This window comes from Balaenoptera physalus (assembly GCF_965194825.1).
Source record: "Balaenoptera physalus genome assembly, chromosome: X".
In the NCBI taxonomy this organism is placed as follows: Eukaryota; Metazoa; Chordata; class Mammalia; order Artiodactyla; family Balaenopteridae; genus Balaenoptera; species Balaenoptera physalus.
In genome coordinates this window covers 127,847,348-127,872,207 of record NC_138903.1, presented here as the reverse complement: position 1 = coordinate 127,872,207, position 24,860 = coordinate 127,847,348, and the positions used below count along the sequence as shown (strand labels likewise).

At 36.6% G+C, this 24,860-nt stretch overlaps 1 protein-coding gene across 4 annotated transcripts in view; it reads left to right on the top strand.

Annotated features, from left to right (window-relative positions):
* Nucleotides 1–24,860, top strand: part of LOC309652235 (uncharacterized protein) — a 537,677-nt gene that overhangs the window by 469,091 nt on the left and 43,726 nt on the right. Inside the window, exons 3-4 of one of the 4 annotated variants that reach the window (XM_082445832.1) lie at nt 18,783–18,840; nt 19,202–19,310. In XM_082445832.1, coding sequence (XP_082301958.1) covers nt 18,783–18,840; nt 19,202–19,270 — 127 coding nt within the window. In that variant the 3' untranslated portion in view covers nt 19,271–19,310. Of the gene's footprint in view, nt 1–18,782; nt 18,841–19,201; nt 23,372–24,860 lie in introns of those variants that run through there. The other 3 variants (XM_082445830.1, XM_082445829.1, XM_082445831.1) reach the window with 3 other exon arrangements.

Below are 24,860 nucleotides of genomic sequence, written 5' to 3'. Positions count from 1 at the left end.
ACTTTTTTGTTACAGTTCTTATAATTCTTATGTATTACAACTTGCCTTTGCAAGTGGGATAATGGACATTGCCAAAATAATGGAGAGAGAGTTATGAAACTGAGTGAACAGAATTAATTGTTAAATGCAACTGTAAGTGTTCATCTTTTTTGAGTGGGGAAACTTAACAATTAGTAAGCTCTTGTTATGTGTGAGGCACTATGATCAGAATTTTTCATACATGTCTCATTAATTTTTCATAAACATTGTGCCTTGGAAGTATTATAATGACCATTTAATAGGTGACAAAACTGTGCTCTGAAATACTAAGTACCTTACTCAAAGTTACACTGCTGGTCAGTGACCTATGTTTGGTTTATAATCTAGGTATCACTTATCCCCTGTATGAGTGGCCCTGGCCTCCACACAGTATAATGACCATTTCCTATTGCCACCTACCTTGAATTATTTCTCATCATTGTACAATGCAGTTTTTTATGAACTTGACAGTTGTCTTGAAACCAGAGGGTGAATATAGAAAAAAAAAATTCCAAAGGGTTGTACTGAAGCATTTCAGTTTCTCGCTCTGGCCCATAGAGACAGATTTTCTAGGAATTCCCTATAATAAAGCAGATAAATATATTAATATTGCAATTTTACAGTTTACAAAAGTGAATGCATCAATAACTCATGTAAGGAAACTTGGTATGTATCAGAGATGGTATTAGAGATTAGTAGGCAAAGGATGGACTATTTAATGTGTGGTGTTTGGACAATTAGTTACCAGATAATTGAAAAACAAACCCTAAAATTCGGTCCTTACTTCACACCATATACAACAGTAAATTTCAAACGAATTAAAGACCTAATTGTGAACCAAAAAACTGTAAACATGTTTAAACTGTGTCAGAAAACATTTGCATGATCTTGTGGGGAAAGAGGATTTCTTTTAAAAGATTTATTTTTAAAACATTTATTTAAAATGAAAATGACATCAAGATTAAAACATTCCTGTGACCAAAAAAAAAGATATCATGAAAAATTTAAAAGACAAAGAACAGATTAGGAGCGGATATTTCCAACATGAACAATGGAGAAAGGATTAGAAACCAAAATACATGAAGACATTCTACAAGTGAATAAAGAGAGTATGAATAATCCAGGAGAAAAATAGGCAATAAATACAAATAGGCAAATCACAGTAGAAAAAATTGAATGACAAATAAACATATGAAAAAATGCTATACCTCTGTAGTAATCAGGGGAATGTAAATAAAAACATCAGTGAAATACCATTTCAAGCTCTTCAGATTGGCAAGAACTATAAAATCTGGCAATGACAAGTATACACTTCTGATGAGTGTGTAAATTAGGCCAACCATTTTGCAGAATGCAATTCAGAAATAGCTAGAAAATCTGAATATATGCATACACTAAACCCCAGCAATTCCACTTCTAGATATAATTCCTAGGGAAACTCTCCTGTATGAGTGCAAAGAGACATACATCAAGTCAATGCAGCACAGTTTGTGATAGATAAAGATTGGAAATAAGTGTCCATCAATAGAAAAATACCAAAATAAAGTTTGGTATATTCATGAAGTACAATATTATGTAGCAGTTAAAAATAATGAACATGATAGATTTCCAAAATATAATGTGGAGCGAAATAATTTATAGGAAGATATACATAGTATGGATACCATTTATGTAATTTAAAAACATATAACAGCAATGTATAGTATTTATGGAAATAAATATATATTTATAAAATATGGATTGGTAGGATAAACACAGAATTCATGGTTTCCTCTGGGGAGGGGCTAAGGTAGGAGAATAGGATTGAGGAGGAAATTCTAGGGACAGAAATGATCAGAAAAGTTTATTTGCTTATATTTTTAAAATGTGACATAGTACAGCAAAATAATATCTGTCACATTCAAGGCCATGGATAAATAGATGTTTGCTATAGTAGTCTCTATACTTTCTGCATTGTTGACCTTTTTTTTTCCAAATCGAAAAAAAAATCTTGAAGCTCAGAGGGGTATGTGAATTGCGTTAAGACAACCAAGGTAAAGAAATATATGACTCTGCAAAAGTAAATTCACATTCAATTGAAAAGGCTAATTACATTGACAGAAGAGCAAAGTATTCCAAATGGGCCTAAGGAGATTTTCAAGACTTTCTCTTTGTGAAACATTATTGATTAATCCTTGCAGTGTCTGGAAGGGTTTCATTAGAGGCAATGTTTTTCACTAATTCTTTCTTCCATCTCTGAATTTCAAAATCCATGTTGGAGCACTATCCTCTTTTTATCTGTAGGTTGATAACTATCTTATAGCTGACACTAAGACATGCTTTCACCATCTTCACAGTATTACCAGATGACAACCCCTGCTCAAAAAAGATGTGATGTAATTAATTAGTGCTTTTTTCACTTATTTTTAGAATTGATTATTGTAATTCACTGCACACTGGTCTTCTGGGTATCTGGTGGTATGAGATTCCAGATGATCTAGGATCCTTCTACATGAGTTCTTAAGGAGGGCTTTTTATGAGAGCCCTCCCTAGATTTAAATGAACTGTGTTAAACCTAAACATAATGCTTAATATTTACTAAGGATTTTACAGTTTTGGAAATATCAATTCATTAATATATAATTCAAGACTTCTCAGAGAGGAAACCTGGATGATTGAATGCTGAGTGTTAGTGAAACAAAAACAAAAACACTAGATTGGGTGTGAGATGACGTGAGTGTTAACACTAGGCCTGCCTCTAACCAGCTCTGAGACTTTGAAACAGGTACTTACCCACTCTGGGGAATCAATCAGTTTCTCCATCTGTATATTGACAGGGATGGACTAATGAGAGATCACAAGTTGGCACAAAGTGAGCATAATTTAGCCTGTAGGTACAATTTATTTGATGTTGATATGAACAGCATTTGTTACAGGCGATCGCTTCCTTCTCCTGCAAATACTTTCTTCCCTTTAACTTCTAAGGTACTGCACTCTTTGTTTTCCCTGGTTTCACTGGCTCTTCCTTCTTAGTCTCCTTTGTTTGGAGTCACCTAAGACTAGTCCTTGGATCTCTTATCTATTTACATAGTATAAATTCCACTCACCCCCTTGTGAGTGTCATCCAGTATCATGGTTTTAAAGCCATATATTTATTGACAATGCCCAAATATATATTTTCAGCCTTGACAGCTTCCCTGAATTTCAGACCCAGTTGCCTACTTGATATGTCCAGTTTTATGTCTAACATATTGCTTCAAACTAAAATGCCTGAATCTGAACTCTCAATCCCCATCCCTCCTGCACTTTAATCTACTCTTCAATCTGTCTCTTCCATACTCATTAAAGAAAACTCCATCCTTCTACTGCTCAGGCCAAATAAATACCTTGGAGCTATCATCGATCCTTTCTCTCATACCCCATGCCTAAAGATTAGCAAATCTTGTTGGCTCTAACTTAAAAATATGTCCATAATGTATCAGTCAGTAAAACGCTTTACACTGAAGAGCCTTCTGTGGGAGTAGAATCCCAATTCAGAAAAACAGGGACATCAGGGGCAAAGGAAAGAGATAGCTGATATAGCAGTGGGGAAAGAGAGCCAAGAAATTACTGAAAAAATATGGTCACTTAGTTTGAACACTTTGCAAAATCAAAGAAAGGGAATTTCATAACCATGAAGCAGGAAAATCTATTTTAACCCATTCCAGCCTCCTAAAAGTTTAGGAAAATGAATTTCACATAAATATAATCAAAACTTATCAAGAGAGAATACTACACCAAAGAATAATTTTAAAAATAGAATAAAGAGCAGAATAATATCACTACAGGCAATGAAAGCATTTGTAGAAAGACACATCCACAATGAAATGTGTTATCTAATATTTCAAAACAGGTTAAAAGGGATTAACAAAATAACATAAAATATGAAAGAACAATGTAAATTTAAATTAGATGAACTCAGGGTGATGTATGATTATGCCCAGAAAATAATTATAAATAAAAGTTGTTTCAGGTATAAAGATTAAACTAGAAGGATTACAAGCACCAATAAACATAAAATGATGCTTCTTAAGAGAAAATGTGAGAAGGATAAACTTAAAAAATAAATGAAGAAAAAGATAAAAAGAATTCGAGAGAAAGTTCAGCTGTTTTGTTTTGAGAGTTCATAGCACCCAGGCTGTCCTATTTTTTTCAGACCTTACAGCAAGCTCCTTGCACCCACCCACAAAATGGATTGTGCAAAAAAAAACCCTTCCAGTTTCAGCTGCTGTTCTCAAATAGGCCCTTCATATTTTCCAAGAAATTTTAGGATTTGCCTATTCTTACATATTCTTAGCTATTCTTAGCAAGGGAGCCCCTTACTTTCTTCTGTTTCCTGTTGGCTTGATGTAAAAGTCTTGGCTCATATTTCTTTTCTTGAGTTTTTAAAATTGGTTTGGCCATTGTCTTATGGTTTAAAATACTGCTATTGACAATATTCATATAATAGGATTCCCAAAGGAAAAACTAAAGTAATTTAAAAAATAAATTCTAAAAAATCTAATTCAATAAACTTTTATGAAATAAAAATATCTTAATACTGTATTAGGAAGAGTACACAACAGACCTGGGAAAAGTAAACCGGAACAATAAACCAAAAGGTATATGCAGTAAAACTGTTGAATTTTAAGGGAGAAAAAAGAAATAACCTGTTGGGCATCTAGGCAACAATATCAAGTCCGTTAAGAGAAAAGGAAAATTAGATTCTCATCAGACTTTTCAAGCCAAACTTACCTTGACAAAAATTGAGGACCCAGGAAAACATTGTCAAAAATCAAGAGAAAACAAAAGTCATTAGATCATCAGGGCATCCAGAGAAAAATATAAAGCTGCTCCTCAGAATTGTCTGCCCCGGGACTGACAAGGAGAAGCACTTAGACATGGGTTCCCATCATGCATTGTTTGAGGGTTGCCTTTAGGGGGGCAATAATTATTCTGAATTTCTGGGGTGCACATTCATGCATGACCAATAGGCTCTAACCACTATCTCAACTCATGGCCTCAGAGAAGGCCCAGAGCAGAAAACAAAAGATTCTTGTGTGCTTGATAAAGTGTCAAGATGAAGTCCTGAGTAGAAGTCCTCATGAAATTTCCACAGCAACTGTTATTTGAATCAGAGTTGATGCAGAATGGACATAAGAGGAATCTGAGATACCATATCAAGCATCACATTGGTCCCTATGAAAAGAGACCTCCTACAAGTTGCTAGGCCCCATCACTAGGAAACGTAACAGGCACCTAGTACTGAATTTTCCACCTTAAAGATTCATGTCTCAAGGAGCCATTCTCATCTTCAGCCTGGATAAAACTTCCCAACACTGAAAGAAACCTGGATTGTAGATTATTATAGATAGAAATATTCCCCTTCTTTCCATTCTATCCTACGTCTACATTTTCTTTTTCCAATCTCTGGTCTATCCCTTTCAGCTCCACCTCTGTTTACCATGGGCCTTATTATGCTCTGTTTTCTTTTCTTGGGAAGAAGTGTTATAGTATAAATGCTGAATTAAGATGTATGTGGGTTCCTCTACCAACTTTACCATATATTGATACTTAGCAACTTGGCAAATTTCCTAACCTCTCTCTGACCCAGTTTAGTTTTCTGTAAAATGGGGATAATGATAGAGTTGTTGTGAGGAATAAATGAGAAAAGATATGCAAAGTACTCAATACATATTAGCTTTTTTATCAGCAGAAATAGTAGTAGTAGTGGTAGTAGTCTTATTATGAGTGTGTTAAAAGAGAAAGATACTATATGTAAATCCAGTGAACATTTTTCAGACCTCATCTTAATTGACCTTTCAGGAAATTATGGTAAACTTTCACAGTTGTAACTCTTGGCATCTATGACCCTCACACATTTTTCATTTTCCTTTTGCTTTTCTGGGTACTTTTTTTTTCCTTTTTGCTATTTTCCTTTATAGGATCATCCTTCACTCCCTGATGTTTAAATGTTAGAGGTCCTTGGAGCTCTGTTCTAGGCCCTCTTCTCACCCCACCCTCTTCCTAGGTGATCTCACCTAGGAATCTCATTCTTGAAAAAATACCTTCAAATAAGTATTTCTAGGCCCGACCTCTTCTCTGAGTTCAAGACCCATATTTAGATGCTATTGACCTGAAACATATAGACTGCCAGGTATATCTCCAGCAAAGATGGGTTTATTCAGGATCAGCAGAGAATTGCAATTCAAGGTCTACAACAATAGCAAGCCAGATACAAGTCCCTGCAGGGCAAGGGAAGGAGAACACTTTATAACAATGGAAAAAAAGGAGGGGGGGGAGTTGGGAGGGCTGTAGTAAACAAAGGGTCCATGGCTTTTCATTGGCTGAGTCCTTGACAGGAAGGAAGAGGAATCTTTCTTGTTGGGCTCTGTTATCATCACAGGATGTGAGAGCTCCCCATTCTGGTCTCCCAACCCTATTTAATTGAGGTTTCCATTTATTAATATTTTACAATGCTAAGTGCTCATTCTCATTTGGATATCTCACAGACACCTCAACCTAAACATGTCTGAAATTGAACCAATCTTTTTACCAAACATATGAATTTCTGTTCAATGTGACCACCATCCATCTAGCTACGTTAGTCAAAAACCTAAAGATAATCCTTGATCCATACCTCTCCCTCATCCCCACGTATTATCCATCATAATGTCTTGTCTATTCTACCTTTATAATAGCTAGAATCTGACCAGCCTGTAGAATCTGCTACCACCCTGATTCAAGTCACCATCATTTCTGATGTGCATGTTTTCAGTGGCTTCCTACCTGGTCTTTGTTTATCCATACTTATCCCCTCTTTACAATCTAGTCTCATAGCACACATGCAATTTATTTCATTGTATTTTGTAAAAAATTCACAAGTTTTACATTGATGTACTGTCCTTTGCGTCGCTTGGACCATTCTTGTGTCTTCAGGTTCTTCTCATGTCTTCAGGTTCTTCCTTTGTCTCTAGACTCATTAACTTCATTAAATGTTCCATGCTTCTTTCTGACTTCTTCAGCTTCACAGATGATTTCTGTTCTGTCTGGAATGTTTTATTCACTCTTATTCCACCCATGTTTGCTCAACTACTCATCCTTTAGTTCTCAGTTAAATACCACATTTAAAGGAAAGCCTTCTTTGATCTCTCAGACTAGATTAGCTCTATTTTGCACTCTCATAAAACCTTAAATTTCATCCTCAATATCATCTTCACAATTGAAATAAATTATTGGTATAACTATTTGTTTAATGAGCCTAGAGCTTGAGAAGTAGTAAAGAAATTATAGTTATCATTATTACATTATATTGTGAGTTGTTTTGGTTGAGGGTCATAGGAAGTGACGACTTGTTAGCTATTCATAGTTCTTGATTTTGGAAGAGAGAGGAAAATATGGATAAGGGGGCCCATAGGCATGTGGAAGCAAGGAAAACTTTCTAACCACAGCCTTGTTTGGGGCATGTAGACTATCACTAGTTTAATTTTATGTCTACGTGTATATATTAAAGCACTTAATAGGTAAATTAGATGCAGTCAGCCCAAACTTTGTCATTATCTTCAAAGGGAAAATATTAGTTTCCTGCTCTGCAAAGCCTTACAGTATGATGGTTAAAAAGAGCAGTGATCAAAATAATAACATCAGTCCTTTGAGAGTACTTATGCAAATATGGGCCTCTGTACGCTCCCAAGAATGATTATCTTCAAACTTTGACTTTGATTTAGTAGCCTTAAAGGCCAGTCATGTGAAATAGATCAGATGATTTCACTGTCATGTACAGTAAATCTAGAGTATGTGTTTCCTCTTTGTAGATTTGTTCCAAAGCCTACAAAACTGTCTTGGGATTGTAGAACAAAACCTGATCAGACAAGCCCTACTCATCTCCATGATAGTGCAGAGAAACGCTCCAGCTGTGAACAAGGAAGTTGAGACCAAAGGCTTCAAATTCAAACACTATAACAATGAGGGGCTTGCCAAAACTCTAATGCACTTCTCTTTTGTTTCCTTTTGCTGCTGTTCATTAACAAGTCCTTTCTAGTTCATGAAGAATTTTATTTTCATTTCTGAAAACATTTGTAGATTAAAATGAATTAAATTCTAAGTAAATGTAATGTAAACCAAAAATTATTTTCTAAAAATCAAGTTAAAAAGAAATACAGAAATGCCTATTGTAGATTTCTGAGATCAACCACCATTATAGTTCAGTATACTATGTCTTTACCTCTTCTATTTGATATGATTTATCTGCCTCTGCAATACCATAGCACTTAACTGTGTCCATGATGTAATGAACACCATAGCACTTAACTGTGTCCATGATGTAATGAATCTTCAACACAGGATATCTTGTGAAATTTTGTATCACTCATATGCCTGTGTCTGCAGCAAGAACACTACTTCCGCTATTCCCAGTCTTTATGAGCATGAAGAACCACTAAAGTGTTTTTTTAAAATGAACTCTTAAGCAGAAACTAACACACCATTGTAAAGCAATTATACTCCAATAAAGATGTTTAAAAAATAAAAAAATAAAATGAACTCTTTATTGAGATAATTGTAGATTCATGTGCAGTTGTAAGAAATAAGACAGAGAGATTCCTGTATACTTCGCTTGGTTTTCCCAAGTGCTGACATTTTGCAAAACTATAGTACAGTAAAACAACCAGGAAATCGATATTGATACAGATCTTATTTTTTTAATTAATAAATTAATTTATTTTTGGCTGTATTGGGTCTTCATTGCTGTGGGCGGGCTTCCTCCAGTTACGTCGAGTGGGGGCTACTCTTCATTGCAGTGTGCAGGCTTCTCATTGCGGTGGCTTCTCTTGTTGTGGAGCACAGGCTCTAGGCACGCGGGCTTCAGTTGTTGTGGCGCACGGGCTCAGTAGTTGTGGCTCACAGGCTCTGGAGCACAGGCTCAGTAGTTGTGGCAAACGGGCTTAGTTGCTCCACGGCATGTGGGATCTTCCCGGACCAGGGCTCGAACCCGTGTCCCCTGCACTGGCAGGTGGATTCTTAACCACTGCGCCACCAGGGAAGTCCCTGATACCCGTCTTATTTAGATTTTCTGTTTTCAGTGTACGTGTGTGTGTGTGTGTGTGTGTGTGTGTGTGTGTGTGTGTGTGTGTGTGTGAAGTTCTCTCTAATTTTATTGTTACCTGGTAGGTTCATATATCCACTACTACAATCAAAACACTGAATAGTTCCCGCATCACAAGGATCCCTTTTGTTGCCCTCTTATAACCTTTAAATACCACCCTCTCTCGTCCCATGCCTAAACCTAATCCCTAACCCCTAATTCACAATCCCATCCACTAACCTGTCTTCTGTCATCTAGTGCGTAGCCTTTTGGGGTTGATTTTTATTCACTCAGCATAATTCGCCTGAACATTCATCCAGGTTTTCGTATGTTATCAGTAGTTTAGTCCTTTCTACTGCTGAGTAGTACTCCATGGCATGGATGTATTGCAGTTTGTTTAACCAGTCATCTGTTGAAAGACATCTGGAATGATTCCAGTTTTTGGCTATCACAAATAAAGTTGCTACACGTACATGTTTTTGTGTAAACATGGTTTCATTTCTCTGGTATAAATGCCCAGGAATGCAATTGCATGTTTATTTTAAAAAGAAACTGCCAAACTGCTTTCCAGAGTGGCTATACCATTTTATATTCCCACAAGCAATGTACGAATGACTCAGATTTCTCCATATCCTCGCTGGCATTTGATGTCACTATTTTTTTCAAGCCATTGTGGTAAGTGTGTCGTGATATCTCATTGTTATTTTAATTTGCAGTTCCCTTACAGCTAATAATGTTGATTATTTCTTCATCTGCTTATTTGACATCTGTGTATCCTCTTTGGTAAAATGTCTGTTCATGTATTTTTCAAATTTTCTAATTTTTTTTTCTGTTGAATTTTGAGTGTTCTTTATATATTCTATATATGAGTACTTTGAATATGTAGTTTGCAAATATTTTCTCCCAGTTTATAGCTTGTATTTTAATCTTCAGATGAGCTTTCACAGCAAAATTTGATTTCTTTAAAAATTTGATGGAAAGACCTAAGGTAAGTTTTTTGGAATTTTTTCCTTTTCTTGATTGTTTTTGATGTCAAGCCTATGAACTCTTTGCTCTGCCCTAAATCCCAAAGATTTCTCGTATACTATTTTCCCCCCAAAGTTTCATAGTTTTACATTATACATTTAATCCATTGTAAGTTAAATGTGTGACACATAGGTCATTTTTTTTTTGGTTAATGCATGTCCAGTTGCTCCAGCACCATTTGCTGAAATGAATTGAATTACTTTTGCAACTTTGCCTAAAATTAGTTGGGTAATTTTTTGTGGGTTTATTTCTGGGTTCTCTGTCCTGTTCCATTGAGACACACATCTATTCCTCTGTAAATACCATACTGTTTTGATTACTGTAGCTATATGGTAAGCTTTAATATATGATGGACTGAGTCTTCCTAGTTTATTCTTTTTTATCAAGATATTTTAGCTATTGGAAGTACTGTGCATTTCTGCATAAATTTTCAAATAAGCTTCTGTGTACCTACAAAAAATCTTTCTTTGACTTTGATAAGGATTACATTAAGCCTATAAATAACTTTGGGGAAGTATGATATCTTTACTATGTTTTCTTCCAATCCATAAACATGGTATGCCTCTCCATTTATTCAGGTTTTCTTTTATTTATTTCATTAACATTTGTGATTTTTAGCATATGGATGTTGTACATGTTTTATTAAGTATTCTTGTAAATGATATCATTTTTAAAATTTCAGTTTCCATATGTCCATTGTTGTTATATAAAAATATGTTTAATTTTTATGTGTTCATCTTATATCCTGTAACTCTGCTGAACTCAGTTTTTACTTCTAGGAGGTTTTTTTTTTTTTTTTTTGTAGATTACTTGGGATTTTCTATGTTGACAATTGTCACCTGCAAATGGAGATTGTTTCATTTCTTCCTTTCCAATCTGTTTGCCTTTTATTTATTTTTCTTGCATAATTTCACTGGCTAAAACTTTTATTGTTATGTTGAGTAAAAGTGGTGAGGGCTGACATGTTTGCTGTGTTCCCAGTTTTAAGAGGAAATAGTCCAGTGTCTTACCATTAAGTTACTATAAGTATTTTGTAGATGCTCTTTATCAAGTTGAGGTAATTCTACTTCTACCTTGATTAGAATCTTTGTCATGAATGTGTGCTGGATTTCTTCAGTTTTTTTTTTCTCTGTATCAATTGATATGATTATATAATTTTTCTTCTTTTGCTTATTGATATGATGTTATATTAATTTTTAAATGTTGAACCAGACTTGCAAACCTGGAATAAATTCATTTGGTCACAGTAATGGTACATAATTATTTTTATACATTACTGGACTTTATTTGCCAATATTTTATAGAGAGTTGTTGAATCTAAGATCATGAGCTATACTGGTATGTAGTTTTCTTTTCCTTCCTTTCTTTTTTTCGTACTATCTTTATCTAGTTTTGGTATTGGGTAATATTGCTCTCATAAAATGATTTGGGAAGGAAAATGCTTTTTTAACGATGGGAAGTGACATAATCTGATCTTTGAAATAACAGTTCCGAAAACAGGGTGGAGGTTGGACAAAAATGGGATATGTTGTTACGGAATCAAATTGGAATCTATTAGGTAAAGGCAAGAGATGATGGCTTTATATAAATAGCACCCATAGAAATTAGGAAGAGAAAACTAGATTTGTGAGGTGTATAACTTTGGAACATGTATATTTCAAGAGAGGGTAGAGAAAAGTAAGACCAATGAAGAACACTAAAATGGAAGCACTGGTATTAGTTATCTATTGTGTGACAGTATCACCACAAGCTTAGTGCCTTAAATAGCACACAGGTTTTCTCTCACTGTTTCTGTGAATCAGGAATCTGGACATAGCTTATCTAGGTCCTCTGCCTCAGGATTTCACAAGGCTGAAATCAAGGTGTCAGCTGGGGCTGTGGTCTTATCTGAGGCTCTACTGGGGAAGGATTTACCTCCAAGCTCTTGTGGTTGTTGGTGAAATTCAGTTTCCTATAAATACTGTTGGACTGAGGGCCTCATTTTCTTGATGGCTGTTAACTGGAATTCAAATTCAGTTCCTTCAAACATGGGACTCCTCAACATAGCCATTTACCCCATCAAAGCTAGCAAGTGAAAGAATATTGTAACTACACAGATGCCACCTTTCTATTTAGTGTAATCCCAGAAGTGGACTAGCATCACTTTTGCTATATTACTTTGGTCAGAATCAAGTCATAGGTCTCATCCAAACTCAGAACAAGGACATCACAAAAAGGCATGACTACCAAAGGAAGTGACAACTAGGGGTCATCCTTGATTTTCTCCACCACAGTCAGTTAAGAAGAAAATCAAGAGAGTTCTATCTTGTAGATGAGGTTGGCCCCATAATTGAGACAGTGGGGTAGAAAAATAAAGTAGTGATAAACAGAAGGTGCCTGGAAATGTCACATTAACATGACCCATATGTATGCTACTGGGGAATCAAAGTCAATAAAATATTTTGTGGGATGGCGTGGGACATGGAAGATTACATGTAGAAATGCCTAGGGCAAGGCTTTGCACACAGTAGGTTCTCCTTAAATATTTGATTCAGAAGTGGATGAAAATGAATCAGTGAGTAAAGAAATCACTGAAGTTATAGAAGTCTGGAGGGCAAGAAGCAGAACTGGTATTCATCAGTAAAAATATTTGAGAATCAAGTCGATGGCATATTACATTAAAAGGGACTAAAATATTATTCCAAACAAAGATTTTTATCTTCATAGAAAATTATTTCTTCTGACAACCAACTAACCAAAGGATAAAATCTACTAAAGTAAAAGAGGACATCAGATACACATCCAGTTGGAAATATCTGAACATAAAAATTGTAAATGCCTGGGGCTATTAAGAATTTCTCATTCATTAGAGGTAATGCATTGTAACTTCCTATATAATTCCAAGGAAGGAGATGAGCATTCCCTATTTCCAAGTACAGATTAATTCTCAGCTATAATCCATTCTCTTTGAATGTGCTGAGATTTGATTGTTGTTGATCTGAAACTCTTTGTTAAATTTTATGTAAATTTATTACTTTATTTGGGCTTTCTGTCAAAAACAAAAACAACAAAAACAAAAAATCCCTGACTTTCTTTGTCTGTTCAATTGAAGGAAAAAATCAACTATAATTAAGATTTTTGTGGCTTCTCTCACTGGCTTACATATGTACTACATAATGGCACATGATCCATATCATTGGTTAGGTTGAGTTGCCTCTCATTTCATCAAATCAACAAATATTTAATGAGACTCTATCATGTGCAATGCACTGTAACAGCTTTGAGTAAATTTTCCTTCAATTTTCTAATACTCTCCTCTCTTCTGAAGGGTGTTTAAGTTTGATTTGGGGAAACTTGGCAGGATAAATAAGCCTTTAGATAACGCTTTGAACTGATTTGCATGTATCTACAACAGTATTCCCATGGTATGCCTCAAAAAGGATTTACAATCTCTTTATCTCTTTTTAAAAATTAGAGAAAATAAAGTTTACCACATGATATATGCTATAAGCCAGGCATCTAGAGATAATTCATTTGCTACTATATATCTGCATAACATATATAATCAAACAAGAAAACTGCAGATGAAAATAACCTAAATTCAAATAATAATATTTAGAGCAGTAGTAGAGAATAATCCCTCCATTTACATTGTCGGTATATTTTTTTGTCTGCATATATTCACTGACACTGGCTATGTGTCTATTTTTCTCAATGAATTATAATAGAAATGAATTTCAGATAACAAAATCATAAACATCTGGGCTTTGCAGCACATGATCTGCCGAGTTTTGAATATGAAATGATTTTGATTTCATTTCCAATAATAAAAGGAAGCAGGATATCATGAGGTAATTTATGGTATTGTGCTGCTGAGAAGGAAATAGTCTCGTTTGCACCATTGTTTACAGTCTCCTTTATGTCCATCTACTGTTCCATTTCAAAGGGAGGGATATGGTGAACTTGAAATCTGAGTTATATCAATTTCCAGGACAGTGCTTGGCATATGCTAGACACTCAATAATATTTGATGAAAGAATGAATAAATTGCAATGAATAAAGTTTCATGATCATATTTGAGAACCCACTTCAGGCAGGTACTGAGTATAAACATTATCTTAAAATAATCTTACTAGGCACAGACTTGTAAAATCTGTAACTTGACAAAACTGCTAACAAAATTGGCCCTCACCCACAAGCAGGTAGAGACAAGCCAAAGGAAAAAACAGACTGGTATACAATTCTAGGGCCAAGGCAGGTGGGTGAGAAGGTCCAGACCATGATGGTATAATCTAGATCTAGTTAGACAGAGGATGGCAGAGTAGGGGAGACAGGATCCCTGCTCTCCCAAAGCTTACAGTCTGGCAGGGGAGACATATAATTAAGCAATCCGAATAGATAACAATTTCAAGAATCCCCGGTCATATGTATAGCTTTGCTTTATCACCAGTACCTTGCATGCTGTAGGCACTCAATAAATATTTGCCAAAAAAATAAATAAATCAGTGGAGTTTGAGAGAAGTGGATGATCTTGTGAAGGTTAAGGATAACAATAACAGGAATATTAGATTTCAAGGATGACCAAATAACTTTGTCTTACACAACTGAATGTAGAATTGAATTCACAGAAAGTATATTGAAGGACTAAAGGGCATAGGAAGTGGATCTCTGGCAAACAAAAGAGGCAGTTTCATGGAGAGGACCAAAGTCAGCATATTGTCTGAGGTACCAGTGAGGTAAGGAGAGAATTAGGAGGTTTGAATAGCAAAGGAGCATACAGTCCCAAGTTTGGTTAGTGGATGATGTGGAAATGGTTTGCACACAGAGACTTTCTGGGAATTCTTCATATCTATTTACAGTGGAAGTGCTTAATGTTGAATGGGTGTCATATAATATATGTTATCAATTAAAATTCTAAATATAGCATTGTAATAAGAGGACTTTTTCTGTGATTTGCATCATACTAAAAGTTCAGGAAAATGGATGTATGACTTCCTAATGCAAATTATGCAGGAAAATTCATGAAAATGTACAGAAGTGTAGCTACAACATAAGCACATTCCTATTGTTTCTTTATTCAGTCTGAACAGTTATGCTCTGTTTATAACGAAAATCTTTTGAGATTTCTGACTTTAACTAGTAGTAGCCCAAATAAGCACATTTGGGAAAATATGCAGTACTGTACAAATCAATGGGATTTTGACCAGACAGACCAGGTTTTAAATCTCTTCATTACCTGATATGTAATGGTGAATAAGTTGCTTAGCTTCATGAGCTTCAGTTTTCTCACTTGAAAATCACATCAATAATAGTATGTATAATATGACATTGAATATTTGACTTTTGATTCATAGTGGACACTCAGGAATATGCTGAGGCATTTTGCAATAAATACTTGCCTAATCAGAGTCTCTAGTTAGGAGGGGACAGGTGTTATAAAGATCATCATCTTCCTAGAAGATCCAGATAAGGTTGTCCCTGCCCCACCTCCCTTTGGATTAGGCATTACTTTAGCAGTTGCTGACACTCATAGGGACTTCAAAACAAGGAAATAGTTTCATTCTGACTGGAAATAGGCTACTAGATCCTCTGGGTTCTCCGTTCTGTGTAGTAAAATTAATTTATTTTACTCACATTAAATGAACTTGGATCATTTACCTGGGTATGTTGGTGCCATTCCATCAGACACCATCACCCATGTAACAACAGTGTCCCCTGCAGCTTTTTAAACAGCACATTGAAATGGAGGAGAAAGTAGGCATCATGTGAAAAGCATCTTTCTTAAATCATATGCAGATCTACAAGGAGGGAAATACACTTTCCGTAAACACTAAAGAAATCATTTATAATTGTGCAAACATAGAACGAGGGGCTATCTTGAACTTCCTAAACATGTGGTGGTAAATTATTCAAACAAGCTCAAAGGAATTGCTCACTTCCCTGGTGTTAATTTGCTGCAGGCACTGATGGAACAATCTCATTAAGTCAATACAGAAGGGACTTCAGAATACTTAAACCATCTTATTTTAGCTAAAACCCCTCCCAACCTTAAGTCACTTTTTCGAAAATCACAAATCAAATACGATACCATGGAATGGATTACACACTCTGAGAATGAAATGAAATCTTTATTTGGAAAAAAAAAATCACTTTTTTCCTAAAATAGAGAAGAAGACTCTCCTCTTTAATGGGTTTTGATAATTAAAAACTATATATATATTCCAAAATAGATTCAAAATTATATATTTGTATATAAATATATATATGTACATATATATACACATATATATGTAGATGTACAAGAGGAAAGAAAATCAATGGGATGTATTGGACCCTGGGTGTTAGAACATGTGACTTTGAGAAATGATCGGATTAGCTACACCAATAGACTTTCAAGGTAGAGTTAGTGGTAGGTTATTGGGGACATGCTTCTTTAATTGAGATATCGACTGTAAGACTGGCAGGTGGGACAGAGAAGAAGGGTTCAGGGTGGTATGAATAACGCCCATATAGTCTTCTAGAGGCTAGCTGTCGAAGAATTTCCTCATGCTGCATTTCTTTTGACTCTGTGTCTCTGGTTTTCTTAAGCTATCTGTGTGTCCTTAGTGACTGTAATTTATTGAGTTTATACTATGTATCAAACACTATAATAGGCACTTTACATGTAATATAGTACTTAAGCCTATCACAGAAAAAGGAAAAATAATACCTCTCCTTTGTTCTTGTTGCAATAAAAATGCAATTTATTCCATCACTTTTACCTTATTATTTTATTTATTATTGATGTAATGTAAGTGGTCATAGTTTAAAAGATGGTCATTATTATCTCCTTCTTGAACACTAGTTTAATAAAACTGTCACCATTTGCAGGTGACATGATACTATACATAGAAAATCCTAAAGATGCTACCAGAAAACTACTAGAGCTCTTCAATGAATTCTGTGAAGTTGCAGGATACAAAACTAATATACAGAAATCTGTTGCATTTCAATACACCAACAATGAAATATCAGAAAGAGTAATTAAGGAAACAGCCTTATTTACCATTGCATCAAAAAGAATAAAATGACCATACTACCCAAGGAAATCTGCAGATTCAATATAATCCCTATTGAAATACCAATGACATTTTTCACAGAACTAGAACAAATAATTTAAAAATTGAAATTGAAACACAGAAGACCCCAAATAGCTAAAACAGTCTTGAGAAAGAAGAATGAAGCTGGAGGAATCATGCTCCCTGACTTCAGACTATACTACAAAGCTGTAGTAATCAAGAGTATGGTACTGGAACAAAAACAGACAAATACATCAAGTTTTTCATTTTTAATCAGAAATCTCTAGCTTTATTGAATTTATTCAACAGTTAAGTGCAAAGAAAACTTATTTCGTTAATGGATATTTATTGACTGCTACTCTCTGGCAGGCATTGTGGTGGTTGGCTCTAGGAGTACAGCAGTGAGCTAAATCAAGTCTCTGCCCTCATATGGTTTACATTCTACAACTATTAAATATTTCCGTTGAAAGAATCCCTTCCACACAAATGTTACTGGCAAAGAATTTGATGAAATTCTTTGATTTGATGATTATTTTAAATGTAACTATTTTGAAAAGCCTGTTGTTTATTTTGTTTGCTTTTTGTAGTTGTCCTTTATCAGGATGATATTCCCTTCTATTCATAGTTTGCTGAGGAATTTATCATGAATAGGGGCTGATTTTTTCAAATACTTTTCTACATTAATGGAAATGATTATCTAGTTTTTCTCGTTTTTTTTTCCATGAGGTAAATTATGTCAATATTTGAATGTTACACCAGCTGTGCAGCTGTGCATTCATGGAACAAATTCCATTGGGCTATAATGTATTATCCTTTTATATATTGCTAGGTTGGTTTGCCAAAAAATTTGTTTTTAAAGATATTTGTTTTGATGTTTATGAGAACTACTGTTCGTAGTTTACTTTTCTTCTGAGGCACATGTCTGGTTTTAGAACCAAGATATGGTGGCTTCAAAAATGTAGAATGTGCCAATGGAGCCATATGGGCTATGTATCATTAGGAGATATATATTAAGAGATTTGTTGCAAAGAGTATTAGTAGGAGATCACAATTATACAATATATAATGAATATAAGGAAATATATTTATATAATTTTATAATATATAGCAAACATATAAATGATATATTTTATGTATATATATCAAAATGAAATCAAACCAGGAATGAATCAAAAGTGAAATCAAACAGGAACACATACACACACACGAAAGGAAGGAAGGAGGGAAGAAAGAAAGGAAGGAATATTTAATAAGTTTTTAAAAAACCTACTGGCTTATTCTGAGTTGCCTGAACAATAAACTATCTGTGACTCCAGGCTTCTCTTCTCAGCTGGACTGGCTGCATCCAAGTTCAGTGCTTAATGAGGAACGGAAACTATCACCCCAAGGGGTGATACTACAACATTCTTTCTGTTGCTACTATTATTCCAGATTTGGCCTTTTGGAGCTCTTTCAGGTTGGCTTCTGTGTCCCCTTGATATGTCCCAATCCTTTGGTTTTTTTGAGCTCTTCATAACTTTCTGGTACTGTAAGATGCTGCAGTCTTGTCTTGTAATTTCCCTGCCCCATCCCTAAATTTAGTCATTTATCCAAGGAACCCTTCTTTCCTCCTCTCTCCTTAGAGCGACAGGGCCCAGTGAGGAGCTGGGCGTCCACCCTGACCAAACAGCAGTAAAGCGGGTGAGTTGGCATCTACTTCCTTTCTGTCTAGTGAAAGTGGGCCCGATGGGAAGCTGATTTTACCTTCCCACATTGAGGTAATTAGGCCATGCATGTTGATACCCCACTTTTTCTGGGATAATGTCAGTGGGGCTGAGGTGGGGTAGCTGTACTTCTACCCACATGTCTTCAGAGAGGCAGTGTGAGGCAGTGTCCCTCTTTTGCTAGTGTATTGTCGGCAGGGCACGGTGGGGAGTTGAACCTGTATACTTACCTGCCCCTCAACGGAGAGACTGCTTGCTTAACAACAAATAAAGAGTAAATATGATAAGACATCTCATTATATAGTTAATATTCCAAATGTCCATTTTATATTTAATAGAAAATCACTTGTCATACCAAGAACCAGGAAAATAACAACATGAATGAGAAAAGACAACGAACAAACTGACCAGACACCTACACTGAGATAAATCAGATGTTGCCTGATGGTTAGTGGCTACTATATATAATTTTATATAATGATATATCTGCTATTATATATCTGGTATTACTGTATTCTTTAAAATTCGATTTAGTTTATGCTAGCCAACCCTCATTACTTGAATCTCCTAGTTTAGTTAATAACTTATTATATTATATATTTCTTGTTCAAATTACTGTTGTTTCTCCCTTTGAATTGGACCTTGAGTACTAAAGAGGTAGAGAATTGTCGAGTTTGGGACTTCTCTGAGCTCTTAGGTTCAACTACCCCTGATGCGTCCGGCTGCGGCCACGACTTCTTTGAAGTTATTGTGAAAGAGGAGACAGAGGAAGAGAAGGAGAAATGCACTTGGCCTGGTGGTTGACAAATAGGTATATTTGTTTTATTGTAAGGTATTCGGTGTCCATTGTGGTGACTGAACTAGCAATCCAGGGAAAAACTTTGGGGTATGAGAGAAGTATATAGAAAGGGAAGGCGGTATATATAAATGTTGCAGTGGAGTATATTATACCTTTAGTCTCTTTCATCGAGATCAACAAATTCAAGAGAAGGATTTGAGATATTCTGAGTAGTTTTGTTGGCTGAACGATGTTTCCTTGACCATGATCCAGTTCCAAGACCAAGTACTGTGGTGAAAGTATCTAAGCAGCCTGGTAAACTGATTGGGGTTGGGCACAGGGAAGACTAGGAGGGAGAATCTGCCTTATTCTTCTAAATGAGGTACATGGCTGCTTCTTCTGCTACTACAGTCCTCTGTCCTTGACCAGAGGATGCCCCAGTCAGGCTCATTTGCTAGTATAAGGAAAATTCAAGTTGCGAAGAAGGTGAGAGTTCTGTCCAGCTCTCTTCCAATTAGATCTTTATGTGGCCTGTGATATCTAGATGTGGTGGGTGAGTGGAGTGGTCCTTTCTACTTAGCAACTCACTTTTGGGGAATGCAAACTAGTTTTTCATGTGACAACTATATTAAATTGAAACTCAGCACAGTAATGCAGACAAATATTCTAAGTCCCAGACGTAGAGGTTGGGGGAGGAAAGTTTATTCTCTCTCAGTTCTAAAGTTTGTCCCATTAGAAGCATAGTAGGTGAGGGGATATATATTCAGAGATGGGTAAAAGATAGAGGGGAACTAAATGATTGTTTTCCATGCTTTTGGGTCTATTCTTCTGACCTATCATGGACTGAGAGTGTTGGGGTATTGACTGAAATGGCATGGTGAGGGGTGTTTGAGTATGGATAAGATTGCCACCTTCAGCCATTCTGTGTGCAGTACCCCATTACAGGAAGTACTATTCATGTGCCAAAAGATATGATTGGCACACCTTGGAGTGAAGTAATGTACAACAGGTACAACATATGTGGTGGCCCCAGAGGAGGTATGGCTACCTGAATCTTTCCTTGAACCAAGGCACCATCTTTTCAGCACTGGGCCACATCAGGGGACCCTCGTATGTGCCTTCTAAGGAGTAAGACATAGGGAATTAGGGCACCCTAGGAAAATCTTCATATGTATGTTCTTGAGGAGTTTAAAAGTTGGTTAAAAAGGGGCCTGTGCATATGAGACTACAACATGAGGTAAGTTATGATGCCCCTGTGTCTCCCCATTGATATTTCTCTCTGCAGAACCAAATTTCCTCTTTCTTGGATTCTCCTTCAGTCGTATTTGAAGTCACCAAAGTACTCGGGCTTAACCATGGTTAAGTCAGATGAAGCTTTGTCAGTCTGATATATACTTTTCAACTCTTATTTATTGATTTATTATGTGTATGCTAATTCATTTATTTTTTAGTTATGTGAAAAATGGATGGGCAAGGAGGAACTATACTTTAGAACTCTTGATAATGATAAAATATGACTTTTTTTTCTCTTATTCACCTTTGGATTTCTATTCTTAACCCTGCACACAGAGGGAGAGAAAGAAGATAGCCAGTAGTTGGAGACCATCTGTAGAACTAGAACAGTGCATGGGAAGCAAGTTATAAATTTTACATTCTTCTGTGGGAACAAGAATCTTGATGCTCTGCAAAGGTAAGGCCTTTTTAACCAAATCAGTGGTTATGGAAAACGAGGGGTTTTGGTATTCCTGCATCTCAGAGAGCCACAGGTTTCACTCCCACTTCACTCCTTGGCAAAAATTTAGGTTGTGATCAAAAGAAGGAAATTTCTCTGTCTCTCAACATTATTACCCACGTACAACCTGTGTCTACTACTTATGGTATCTCCTTTCCTCCTTCACACGATCTAAGGATCACCCTACACAGAAAGTCTCACTACTCCAGATATGTGTAGGTCCTTGTTGTATATCTATTTTATGTGTAGTAATTTGTATCTCTTAATTACAAACTCCTAATCTATCTCTCTCCCCCTGCTTTGGTTCTTGTAGACACCAAGGTCAAAGATGAAAGTTAGGTTCAGCAGTGGGGTTGGGAGGACAGAGTAGGTGCCTCTTGTCCCACAGAGAGAAGAGGACCAGTCAGCCTAGGGACTCGGCAAGTTGGGAATATATTATTTTTGTCTTCTGGTCTCTAGCAGAACCAAAATACTCAAGTTTACTATACAGCTGGGTTCAGTACTAAACTGCCCACCTCAAAGAACTCTGAATTCCTACTCTGCTGCCTAAAGACAAACACGAAGGGATGCAGCTGTTTTCTTTGTTCACCAGGTGAGAACATCCTCTGTTTCATTACACTTCCCTTATATAATGATAATTGGCTGTAGGGTATGGCTGAGGTAGAAATAAGTACCAGCCAAAAGACTGTCAGAGATGAAAGAAGTGACCGGGGATTTAGTCCACAACAAAATCCTTGTCACAGTCCAGATACTTGGGTCACAGATGGCTCAGGTATATTTATTGAAATTGTTCAAGTGCTAACAGTTTTGTGAAATGGGAACTATTGAAAGTCTATTGGAAGAAAAAAAAAGACTTGGGAAAGTCCAGTTTATATGTCCCTTCCCTAAGTCTTTTTTTTTCCCCTCTCCATAGCAAGTAACTTAGCTGGAAGTGTGTTTCCAAATCCTCTTTCCTCTCTCTCTCTGTAGGAATGGCATAACATGGCTCTCATTCTCTTAGACTATGACTGGTTTGTGGTCTCCTATCACCTTTACATGCTCTCTTTCATCTTCTTTGAGGTTCAGTGGGTCATCAGAAAGTCAGAGTGCTAGGCACCTGTGTCACAGAGTGGAAAATTGGGAAAATACATTAGCAACAACCAGACCTTTCATCAAGGGCCGAGATAATCTAGAGCTGAGAGGAGGAAAAGGATATCTCTAGGATTTAAGCTCATCTCTCTCTTAGAAATGAACAGCGATATATTAAATGGTTAGTTTCTTCTCAAGAGAAAAAAGAAATGGGATTTCTGCCCTCTCAGTATTTGCACCCCATGGCTGATCTCCCCTTTCCTTCCTACGGGTTTTAGTGTGTTTTCACTAATATTATGTGGATTTGGAATGAAGGAATTTGGGGGTACCATGGAGTGTTGTAAGTATTTTGTTCTTGTTGTTTTGTTTTGTTTGGGTTTACAACTTGAAAGATAACAGGTTAGAGAGAATAAAAATATTTCTTAAATGGGGAAGGAAAACCAGGAAGGGGCTTATTCTCTTTTGGGCATGAAGAACATCCAAGGATTCATAGAGTAGGTGAGGGGAAACTTACTCAGGTGGAGATGGAATCTGGCAGGAAGTAGGATGGGCAATGCCAAGTTCTTATGGAAAAATGACGAATGTCATGTCATGGCAGTGGAGATTGGGCAGGTATGAGAAGAGCTACATTGGTATAAGGTGTATTGGGCAGAGAAGCCACCTTGAGCCATGGTGTGTGCAGTGCCCTATTTAGGAAGACACCGTTCACATATACTGTATTATGAACTGTGCCTTTCTGAGTAGAGTAATGCTCAACAAGTACAACTTTGTTGGTGGCTGAAGTCCCTGAGGAAAATTTGTCCCAAATAAATCATTCAGTGGTCTATAACCCTTTATTGTAAAGAGATGTGACCACCGAGAAGGAGGCATGCACTGGGAATATAGCCCTACCTAAATACTGCTAAGAAAAATTCCCTGATTTAGACAACAGCAAGACTCTGTCAACATGGTGTTCTCTATACTCAGCAATATAATGCCACTCCATCTTCATAGAAGCAACAGGGTTCCCTGTTGGGCTCTCTGTTGGAATTTCAACATGGTTTTAGGTCCTATATACCACAGGACATCTGAAAGACCAAGATTGGACATGGATGTGGCAGCTGAGACTAGATGAATATCCACCAATTTTTCAATTGAAAAATTACCAACCACATACAGTATGCCAGTCCATTTGTGAGGTGCTACAAATATAGTAGGAGAACAGGAGAGGCAAAACTTCAAGAAGCTGTTAGTACAGATATACAATAGCTAGTAAATGAATAGAATGTGAATTGTGCACAACAGCCCAAAGTACTGTGGAGAAACATTAAAGTGTATTGAGGATTGGGCAGTGCTCCAGAAAGGAGGGGATGGGGCAGTTTCACATAGAGTGGTCAGGGAAGGCTTCTCTGATAAAGCACTATTTGAGTGAAGTCCTGTATTAGGAAGGGATAGAATCAATCTGCAATTGCTCAGTGCTCCAACACTTCCCTTCTGCCTTGGCATGGAAGGCAAACCCAGTTTTTCCTGCTGATCTTTTCTTACTGTCCATACCCACTTCCAGCCCATATAGTTCTGTCCTGTTTCAAGAGATTTTTGTGATGAAAATTCAGGGAAATATTGAGACACTTTGGTTTAAGAAGTGGAAAGGAAAGGGGATCAAACAAACAAAGAGGCTGTCAAGCTGGATAATATATCCCCAAGACAGGAGAATAGGAGTTGATGGAAATCAGAAAAAAATAACTGTTGCCATAATGCTTTATGTAGAGAGGATTTCTCTTCCCTGAGAGGTTTCCAAAAATCACCAATAAGAAATTGAGTGTATTTTTTTTAAATTATTTATTTATTTTCATTTATTTATTTATGGCTGTGCTGGGTCTTCGTTTCTGTGCGAGGGCTTTCCCCAGTTGCGGCAAGCGGGGGCCACTCCTCATCGCGGTGCGCGGGCCTCTCACCATCACGGCCTCTCTTGTGGCGGAGCACAGGCTCCAGACGCGCAGGCTCAGTAATTGTGGCTCACGGGCCTAGTTGCTCTGCGGCATGTGGGATCTTCCCAGACCAGGGCTTGAACCCGTGTCCCCTGCATTGGCAGGCAGACTCTCAACCACTGCGCCACCAGGGAAGCCCGAGTGTATTTTTTTTAAAGAGGAAAAAGGAGAAATTGAAGACATTTTAAATGATGCTTTTGCCAGTATTGATTATCCTTGAATGTGAGAAACTCAGATCAGAGACTGAGACATCTGTTTGTCTTAAAGAAGTTGCAGCTGCCTGTTAAACTGGTAGTGCATGTGCACAGGTATGTCTGCAAGAATTAGTCTAACTTGCTACTCTCTACCAACCTAAAACCAGTGCATGGCTACTATGGCTGATGCTTGTGCTTCTGCATTCCTGCTAGGTTAAACTGAGAATGACCTAGCACAAGACAGCATGGCGGTAAAAG